Source organism: Galendromus occidentalis, unplaced genomic scaffold (genome assembly GCF_000255335.2).
Source record: "Galendromus occidentalis unplaced genomic scaffold, Mocc_1.1 scf7180000077435, whole genome shotgun sequence".
In the NCBI taxonomy this organism is placed as follows: domain Eukaryota; kingdom Metazoa; phylum Arthropoda; class Arachnida; order Mesostigmata; family Phytoseiidae; genus Galendromus; species Galendromus occidentalis.
This window is the reverse complement of record NW_003805423.1, coordinates 206,862-217,309: the sequence shown is the minus strand read 5'-3', so window position 1 is coordinate 217,309 and position 10,448 is coordinate 206,862. Positions and strand designations below refer to the sequence as shown.

Genomic DNA, 10,448 nt, shown 5'->3' with positions numbered 1-10,448 from the left:
TGGAATGAGAGAGTTCGATTTTTGAACAGACGCGGCGACGGTGACGGCGGAGGAGGACGCGCGCGTTCTCCAGAGGCTTGTCCGTCTCTACTGCACTTGGACTCTCCGTGCTATGATGTCAAATAGCCAAACCGTCCACAGATCAGCTGCATCTGTTTATTTACAGACCAGGCGGAAACTGGCGCTGCGGAGCGATATACGCGCGGTGGCGCTACTTTTTGAAAACCTGACAGTTGGCTGCTCTCGCCGACCGACTTTGTATCTGTCGGTAGCCCCAGCTAGCCTTTCTGAAGGATGAACGAAAAGTCATTCAAGTTCAGCGATGTCTGCTGACTGCAACCTTCCATCGTCGCACCGCGCATTCTGATAATCGACCTGACCTGTGTGCTCCAGATCAGCTTCAGCTATCAAATCGACCCTCGGGTCCCTTTATCGAGCTCTCGCGTATGATGTCGTCGACTAAATAATGTCCAGAAGGGAAGAACTCTTTGACGCGCACCTACCGCCCTATAGCCATGATTCCGCTCGACTGTGACGTCGAAACCATCGGGATGTCTCAGTCAGACCGATCACAGGACTTCCATCGTCGTTTGAGAGACGCTCCGAAAAATCGACTGCCTGGGGTGTTGGAGTGATCAATGAGGTCGGAATGGGAGCGCGAGGTCTCTGCACGACTCAATGTTGAGGACTTGCCACAATCGGACCTCCGCTCCAGAGCAACGACACGACATCAGATATCGATACTCTTGTGGAGCAATTATAAGTTCAGTTTTTAGTGTTTGGCGGCACCGGGATAAAATCGTAATCCCCTCGCGAATTCGGCGAACTCCAGGGACTTGAATCGCAACATTGACAATGTGCTCGCTCAACAGGTGATTTCTCATCCTGCGAGCCCCTCGCTGCGTATGCGACGCCGCGCGAGCATTTTTCCAAGCGCTAAGCCCTTCGCCTCACCCAAAGAACTCGACACGCAATCTCGATCGAGCTCAAGCAGAACGACGCCGGCTGTAGCGAGAGGAGAGGCCGCCAAGGACCGGAAGATGAGGATGGGAGCCATGTCGATCTAGAATTCTTCCGCCGATGACGAAACAAATATAGACATATGCATCGCCGCTAAACCACCTTGCTCCCCTCGCTTCGACGTCGAGGTGAGCTAGGAAAACAGGTTGTCCCGCGATCTCTTCCTTCCGAAGAGTGGGCCAAACGCCTCGTCTGTGGGAAGAGCAAAGGTGTCAAGAATAGCCCCCCATCAAAGTGGAAGATCATTCCAAAAAGAGGATAGCTGATGCCCGTTCCATGGAAGAGTCGATACAGCCAGCCCGTCGAATTCCCGCGCTGCGGATGCGGATCGCGTTTGCGGTCGATTTTCTGATTCTCACGGAGAATTCGGATCGGAAGGCTAAGTCTCGGTGATATTCGCGTGGATTATTCGCGAGGGAGACTCGGCCTATATCCTGTGCCGTCATTGGATGGACGTCTCTCGGATGCCACCGGAGCTCTTCGTTCCCGCTGAGGGAGAAGAACCCCATCTGAAGTGGGAAAAAAAGTTCATCCACTCCGTTCATCATAGCGCTGCTCGCCGTGCCAATCTAATCCTCGACAGCGAATTCGACGACGATGACCTTCGTATCAGAGGGCTTCCTTGATCTCCGACCATTCGAAGTTCGTGCTTTCAGCGAGGAAACCTGGGCCTCTCATGCATTCGAGGAGGACACGATTGTGCCGTTGGTTCCGATTAGCCCAACAAGGTACCCCCGGCCCCATTGTCGCGATAAATCTAGGTCTCTAATCGTTTTCCCAGAGCTCCTCGGAATGCTTGCTGATTGAGGTACGTTCAATCCTCCCTTCTTCCGCGGTCGTATAGGTTGAATCTTGCGTTTATCGCGCCAACGAAGACCCCGGAGGGCAAAAGTGTACCCCACGCGTCATTGAACCAATACTGATATCGTCATGGGAGTTATGAGCCTCAACAGAAGTCGAGAAATCTGAGCGTAGTTACAAGGGACCACTCGATTGCACAGGGACCTCCACGAAAGATCATCGACATCATTGTCCTGCCGCTTGACTCCCCTATCAACACATTTCGAATCATATCCAACTTCCCCCTGTTCTCTCTGTCAGGAACCTCATCAAAGTTTGGTCAGGCTGGCGGCGTCTCGAAGGCGGCAAATCACAGACCCACAGATGTCGAGTTCCGCTATTCTCTGCTGTCAGACCCATATCATCTTGTCCATAGGAGGCTGCTAGCTGCTATACACATCTGTTTATTCACCCATCTAGCGGAAACAGGCTCTGCGGAGTGATATTTTGTCAACGGCGCTCCGACTTCAAACTCTCTCTTGACAGCCTCCGGCTCTGCGACGGCCGGGCCTGCCCGTCGCTTGGTTTTCGCACCGAGAGGAAAGAGTACAGAGAAATGCGTAGGAAATCGGATCCGAGTCCGTCGCAACTCGATGGGGAAGCGTTCCCCCCTTGGGACAGGGAATGTCAATCTGGGAGTTAATTTCCTCAATCTCTGTGAGCTTCTCGCCGACGTTCTTGATGAACCCAGTGGGTCAGAGCTGATCTCGGACACATTCGCTCAGGTTTTTCGAATATCCCTCACGGGTGTAATATCCGATCTTCCAGGACCCCTGGAGGTCGGGGGTTGATTACTTTTGCAAAGATACAGACTAATCGAAGACGCTTGTAAGATCCTCGTGGAACTCGAAAGGATTAAGCGAGGGCGCAGGCTCCGTGAAAACTCGCCGAGGTGGTCCTACGGGAGTGACTCTCTTAGACTTGGAGTTTCTTTTAACAGTGGGATTTTCGTATGAATCAAGGGGAGGCTACCCGGAGGCCTGAGAAGTTGATCGAGCGCCGTGAAATGTATGTAGCTTGATATGGGTGCTACCGTGGAGCGTCGCTTCTCTCATGAATATACACGGCGCACAGTGGATCAAAATGAGTTTCTAGGTGGACAAAATTATTTTTCGTGAAATTTCGCTTTGCGAAGTGTCTCCGAGTCGAGATATACAAGAAAAAACTGACCAATCACGGTTTAGGCGATCATAATACATTCTGTTATTTCTTAGAGTCAATAACAGAAATCACTCGGAGAGTCGCTTGAAATCTCCGTGTCATCCGTACATTCTGTGCTTGAAGTGTCATCATTGACTTCCGAGGACCCGACTTCAATCTCTGGGTCGACCCTCAGTAAAGCTGCTACTTCCGGGTCAACGCTCGATGACTATTTCTTCAGAGGTTCTCGAGTTTACCGCACCACTAGGAGTATGAATGCGAACTTTGCTTACACGAGCGGATACCGTTGCTGCAGTTCGCGCATGTGCTGCCGTTATCTGCACATTGAGGTGCAAACCGCGAACGTCCAACGATGGCGTCCAATAAAGGAATTCGGCGTTTTATGGTCTCTGTGCCTCAAGGAATTATGCTTCTCATTCGTGAATGGCGATTTTCATGGTGACGAAATAAATTATTATTCGGTAACCGGGTAAGACCGGGTGACAATATTTATTTTTCTGATTGCCGGAGGTCTGATGAGTGTCCCAGACTTGACAGCTCCCAGGGCCGCGAGGGGACACTATACTTTTGGTATTGCGAAGTTTGACGAAATTCGGAAGAATCCATGAGAGATATCACATCCTTCTAAGCAACCTCAAACATGTCTGATCCGGTCTGAATCTCGTTCAAACTTAAGATCCGGACGAGAACTGAGCTAGGAACGAACCTCCATCCCCGCCGGGAAGGGTGGAGTGGCTTCGTTTTTGAAATTCATTGATTAGAGGAAAAAGAGTCACATGATGCCCGAATTCAAACTTCTGATTCGGTAGTTGAGTATTCCGTAGCAGCAGCAGGAAATTCAGAGATGTCTATGGTTTTCCGACTTCCAGACATCGCTTTTCATGCCGAGCTATTAGTTTGTACGAAAATTTCGAGATGACTTTTGTCCACCTAAAAACTCATTTTGATCCACTGTGCGGCGGTCCGAGCTGCAGCACCCTTCTGGATCTCGTGGATCGAGTTCGATTACTCATCCCGAAAATGAGTCTCCTAGAACACCCAGCCGTGAGTTTCTCGACCGCGACTACTTCAGCCCAATCGGAGCGGTATCATGCTTCCTGGTGCTCATCCGCTCCTGGATTGAGGCTGCAGCCTACCAGAATGCCGAGTACAGTCTCGTGGAGGTTTTCCCCGCCGACCGATTTGCACCGGCGCATCGCTCGTCGGAAATCGATGAGGCCTGCTACGCGAACGAGGATTGCCTTCAACAGAATTTCGCACGGAAGCAAAGAAGCCGAAGGCATGAGCGCCGATTATTCAGTTCCATCCAGCACCGGCGGTGAGGGGCTCCTTAGGCGGACACTAGCAAGTTTTTTTTCAAAGACGCGGCCAACACGAGTATACGCAGTGTAAGCGTTCCAACCCTAGAGTTAGAGTCGGGCCCCGGGATACGTTCTTGGCCCACGGATCAACGCTGACCTACGAGATGCCTGCTTCGTCGAAATCGATGTGGGAGCCCTCTATCGTCTATCAAGTGAAAAATGAAAACATTAGGGATGCGTAACTTTCGGAGTGTATCCTGCGAAATTCCATTTATTAATTATTAGATTAGATCTTACTAAAGGCAATCTTTTCCTTGGAATCATAAGATAATGATAGATTTTCACAGCGAATGATGATCATAGTAGTATTAATGTATTCATCATTGTGAAAGCCTAGTCGCCGTCTTTGGTGGATCTACTTGGTGTTTTTTCAAATGGTAAAACATTGAACTCTTCAGTTTCACGACCCCGCAAACTTCGCATAGGGCCAGCTTCGCTTCGTCAACATCCTGATGCAGAACGCTGTGCTTGGTGAACATCTGATAACTCTTCGCCTCGTATGTGCAATCCGGACACTTCAAATTTGTGGGATTTCTCGAGGACGATCTCCTGAAATGAAAATATACAACCCCATGAAGCGATCATCTACTCATCAGGTAGCTACAAGAGCGGGAAAAGATCAGAGCATCCGACGACCAACATTCAGCCGCAGAACTCTAGAAGTCGCAGCTATTCGAACACATCTGCAGTCCTTCGAATACAAACCTTTTATCTGATGGAGCTTCAGCGGCGGATTGTCGTGACGAGGGCCTTCTCGGAGACGCCCTCGTACGACTCAACTGCGCGGCTTTCGAATCCAATGTCGTGAAGCTCTGACTCCGCTGTTTGGCCAGAGCGGCTTTCTTCAGCTTCAACGCCGCACCGAATTGTTGGGAGGGCCGGCCTTGCTTCTTCGCTGGTTTCTTGATCACAGACTCTTTGTTATGGTTAGTAGACGACTCACTCTTCAACGATGATACAGGCGGAGCGACCGGCGCGCTCTTGGTCAATCTCATCCGAACAGTTTTGACTGGTTGTTGGAGCTTCTTAGCAGGTGTAGCGTTTTTCTCGAAGAACTCGCGAATTTGCTCCGAGTTCCTATAACACTCTGAGATTTTCGTGCTGGAATCCCGATGAACCGAAACGAGATGGCTCTTAATAGTCGAGCGGTGAGCCGTGGCGAAGTTGCAGAACCTGCACAAAAAAGGGTCCTCGTTCGTTCCGTTGCTGTGACAGGCGATGGCGTGCCGTCGAAGAAAATGAAGTTGGGAAGTCTGGTAGTTGCAATCGGTACATTTGTGGAACACAACGGTCGAAGAAGTGTTCCTCGTGAACTCGGACTTGACTTTCGGAAGATCGGCATCAATCGTAGCCTCGTCGTCGTTCGACAAACGGCACCGCTCCACATCGAGTGTGGCCGCCTGCGCTTTCGCGGATATCTCGTTTAGACTCACAACAAAACTGCCCCGTGAGGAAGCACGCTCAGTGTCCGCATTCGACGCGGTCTCGGCCAGAAGGTCGTTACCGCCGGCAGGTACATCGGAATTATTGACTCCGCTGGGTCCAGCTTCGCCGTTGGTCAGGATCGGCGAAACTTCGTTGATGGCCCCGTTTCCGAGGAGAGAACTCTTCCTGCTCACAGTCGCTCCTCTAGCTAGATCGGACGAGGGCTTTTCCGTGTTTTCGAAATTCGCCTCGATATCGTGAACTTCCTTCAGATGCTTCTTGTACTCAGTGGATCCGTCGTTCTGACTGTAACTGTGCACGCAATGACTGCACGCGATTCTGGTGATATACTGCAGGTTCTCGTCCAAGTGCCGTCTGGCGAAATGTCTACTCATCACGTTCAGGGTCTTAAAACTGATATTTATGCATTTGGGGCAGTCGTATACGGGTTTGAAATGCTCCGAGTTCGCTCTCAGGTTCAGCGGCAGATTCTTTGGACTGGTTGTGTCGACTTCCGACTTGTGTCGGTTCCGATGGCTTCCGAGAGCCCCCCGGTTCTTCGAGGTGAAACCGCAGAGGTCGCAAACGTAAAGTTGGTCGTCCTTCGAAGCGTCTCGGATTTCGTCTTCAATCGGCGAGTTGATTTGTCTCTTTCTGGATTGGGTTTTCGCAACCGGGCGTGGTTTGGTATGTACTTGTATTTTGTGCGTGGCTAGCTCTACCGCTGAACTGGCAGTGAAGTCGCATTCGTTGCAATTCTCACTTAGGGAATACCGGCTGCTCGGAAGACCGCTGTCTCTGTGGGTTTCGTTTTCATTGGTCATCACCAACTTGGTCAGGGCGGCTGATATGTTGGGCGTCGATCTCGAGTCCGACGACTGAACGCTTGCCAGAGTCACGTTCTTCGTTAAGTTTTTCGAAGGTGAGACGGACGATCTCCGTCTGATGAGCGATCTCTTTTCCCGACTCCCGGTCGGGTCCTGATTCTCGGGCGACTCATTCGCGTCTCGGAGTCTCGGGATTTTCGCACAACTCGGACCCGCTTTCTCGACCTGCATGCTCGGGCTCCGTCCCTGTTTCTCTAGGCCGTTGGGGGTTCTCACGCATTGTTTCTCATGGGTTTCTGGCGTATCGGACCGCGGTTTGCTCAATATTCTCGCTCCGCTCGGCCCCGGTTGGTCTGAGATTGTTGCGTCTTGTATCCCCGCTCTTTCGGGAGTATCAGCGAATATCGGACCGATGGGGATCCTGTCGTGTGAGCTTTTCAAACTGTTCGATCCGGCAGGTTCGGACAGCTTCCGGCTGCGGGGACCCACCACTCTTCGGCTATTCGGTGTCTGCGCTCTCCCGTTCCGGTGGCCGTGCCCCGAAGTTAGAGCTTGGCTCGAAGCCGTAGCTCTGGTCACGCGGTTCGGTGCAACATTGTCCATGGCGATCTCCTCTGGTCGGATGTGGACTTTCGGTCGCTTCGGCTTCTGACTTTCGTTGTCATCGGAGTCGACGTATTGGGAGCTCTCGCTCCCGCTACGCTGACGCTCTTTCTGGGGTCGGTTCTGCGAGCCGAAGCCTTTTATGTGGAGTACGCGAGCGAGCTTGATCAGCCGCTCGGCAGACATCTCGTTGATGAAAACCTTGCCGCGGTACATGTACTCCAGAATCAGTTTGAAATCTTCAATTTTTACATCGGGCAGTGAGATCACAGAGTTCGCGCAGGCCGATTGACTCTGCACACACATGTTGTGGAAATACGAAGACGACAAAGCCAGCACGAGTTTGTGGGCTCTCACGGATCCGTTCTCGCAACACACGGTGACGTCGGTCAGGGTGCGCTGGTCCCTCCAGAACCAGTCGAGTTCTGCTCGGACGCTCTTGTCGAAGCCGTCCCAGAAGACCTCCATGACCCGGCCTTCGAAACCCGACATGGTGCTGAAATGGAAACTCCGTCGTGTGAGTTCGAATCTCGAAAAAGCTCCATGATGGTGGGAGAGGAATAAGAAGAGGCCCTGCAATCGACCATTATCGAGCGAGGAACTGAGGGATCTTCAGGAATCATCAGCGCTGTGAGCGCTGAGTCGGGCCCTCGACCCATGAGGTCGATAGTTCGACTTCAACACGGACAGGGATCTGTCGACTTCTTCTAGGGATATGTGGGATACGTGCTGGACAGGACGGTACGAGGCTGTTTGGAAACTCAGGTATCCGAAAAACCATCGGGGGCGACAACGGCGATCCCCGGAGCAGTCTTTGATCTCTTGAAAGATCGGGTAAGGTCGCGGCTTGAAAGCTCCGCACCGTCGACGATACGGCGACATTGTTCCCATAGAAGAAACTCCGGAGAAATATGAAACTTGATTCCACACGAAGCGTCGACAACGAGCGTGAAGCGAAAGAATGCGTCCGAATGGAAATTCGGAATCGATCGCACCGATCTCCAACAATATTACACACTAACGTGTCTCACTCCCTTCCACCATGATTCATCTGAACAACGTTCGTAACGAAGCACATCTGACGCTGGCGCGATAGAGTATTCGGAATCGATCTTCGAAATTTCTACCTCGTCATAGGTAGCCACCGACGATACTCGTAGACACGATCCCGATGACGTTAGCGTCAGACACACCTGAAGCTCGAAATTTGAAAATATCGAGCGTTTGGGGGTATTCGCAACGAATGAAAGAAGAGAACGAAGAGCATGCTCGTCAGCTCGTGTCGCAATCAGCTCCCGTAACGATCGGGAGCGGAGGTCTGATCGTAGCTCGTGATTCCACAAAATTGAAATCTCGGGTGACGGACTCCTTCGAAGCGATCAATGATTGGAGTTCCTTTCATGAAGCCAAGAACCTTAGATCTTAAGGTTCTACTTTCGTCCGAGGAATAGCTCCGGCCGTATACGGTTATAGCATGGAGTGTGCGAACGTGGCTTGGACGAGCAGGCTCGGGAATTTCAGCCCATGACTGCAGATTTCGAGTCTTGCAGCAATTCCAACAAGTCACTTGAGCTGATTTAGTCTTACAACGATGTGGTAGATAATCAGCAAGAGCTGATTGCTATCGAAATCATGAGAGAGTCCCGCTTGCGTCGTTGAATATTGAGGAATGTGATCCCGACATGGAGGGGGAACCCGAAAATACGCGTTCTCGGAACTTCAGAGTCACACCGGTCATGTCGTTTCCCGATTCCATTTCTAGCCGACGACTTCGTGACTGCCGGAACGTTTCGACGAAACCCGCCGGAAGCACGCCGCAGATTAGGAAGAATCCGTGAAATTCTTCTTCACGACTCAGGAGTCGGGAAATGGAAAAGAATCAGGAGAGAGTTTCCACGAGCATAAGTCGAAACACACCTCTATGAGCGATGGCTCGCCGTTGAGAGACTCAAGTTCCGGGGCCTGCAGGCTTGCAGACCTCTGGCTTGGGAGTCGATATGGGCAAGATGAGCGATCCCTGATTGATTTACGGTGACATAAGTGCCGACAGGAAGCGAATCTCCTCCCCAACTAACTGCACTGTTAACACGAACGAGACGGAACAGCCGAGTTTACTCTCGGCAACTCGCTTTAGTGTTCATGTGACGCGGTCGCCGGAACTCTCTGCTCTAACTAGATCCAAAACGAGCAGCGCCAACGCTTCCTGATTGGCTGATGTTTTGCGATTTCGCTGACAATTCAGCGCGAATTCGCCCCGCGAATCTTTTATGGAACCTAAAAAACTCGACCGATGTTATGGTATATTCGGTTTCTTGAATTATTGATTCTTCGAGTGTGATAGTCAGTCGTTATTTGCGACTCCCATGGCACGGGCCTGGGATTCCTCTCGGATCGGGTGACAGACCCGTTATGACGGGACGGAACCCGGCATTGCGACGGGATTCCCAGACTTCCGATGCCGGCCGCAGAGCAGATTCCAGCGCCAGAATTCGAAAAATGATAAAAGGGTTGCCCACTGCATTGCCTTATCCTCGGCTTCGACGATATAATAGCCTCTCACCACTCGATTTCCTCCCCTCGAAGACTGCTGAGCTCGCTCGAGAGATCTATTGTTCTGAAACATCAACGGGAAGTCTACTTCGATGTTCAATGAAGATTTGTACATTGAAAGATCACGGGATCTCGGGAGAGATACTTCCAATTCGATAATCACGAGGAACACTCCACTGGCAAACAGCGACAACGCGAACAGGAAAAACGGTATCCGCATCTCGAGAGTTGAGGGAGAGGCTCGGGATTGAATCGCGAGGAAGAAGAAGTGTTGAAATATTATACCCGGAGTGAAGACTCGGAACCCGGACCCGGTTGGCGCGAGCTCGAGGAGGACATGGCTCCACCGAGTATCCAAACGGTCGACCCGGTGTTTGAATCCGAGCTCCCGAGTCTCGGACGTGGCCGGATCTCGGGAAACTCGCTCTATGAAGGGAAGGTCCGGCAGCGAATCGATTTCTGTCCTGAAAGCAACTTTGAAACGATTCAGGCATCATTATCGCAGATATGCCCAGCATGAATTGAAGATCGATCACCGAATGGAGCCTCTCACGACTTTCCTCCCCCATGGAAGCTTCCTCGCTCGTAGATAGTATACGCCCCTGAAATGTGAGTACCGTATTCAGTCGCTCGGCTCATGTGCAATGACCTTGGGAGGGCG

The 10,448-nt window shown here is 51.5% G+C and overlaps 1 protein-coding gene across 1 annotated transcript; it reads right to left on the bottom strand.

The window, feature by feature from the left end:
• Positions 1-4,702: 4,702 nt before the first annotated feature.
• Positions 4,703-7,729, bottom strand: LOC100905724 (uncharacterized). The gene is made up of 2 exons (XM_003742906.1): positions 5,088-7,729; positions 4,703-4,931 (listed from the first exon to the last, which is right to left on the bottom strand). The coding sequence occupies exons 1-2, from the start codon at positions 7,727-7,729 to the stop codon at positions 4,703-4,705; spliced, it is 2,871 nt and encodes a 956-aa protein (XP_003742954.1).
• Between the last annotated feature and the right edge of the window lie 2,719 nt (positions 7,730-10,448).

Excerpts from the sequence above, each read along its gene's own strand:
- LOC100905724 (XM_003742906.1), bottom strand. The coding sequence starts at position 7,729 with ATGTCGGGTTTCGAAGGCCGGGTCATGGAGGTCTTCTGGGACGGCTTC. Across the intron at positions 4,932-5,087 it reads GAAGCTCCATCAGATAAAAG|GAGATCGTCCTCGAGAAATC; the intron begins GTTTGTATTCGA and ends TTTTCATTTCAG.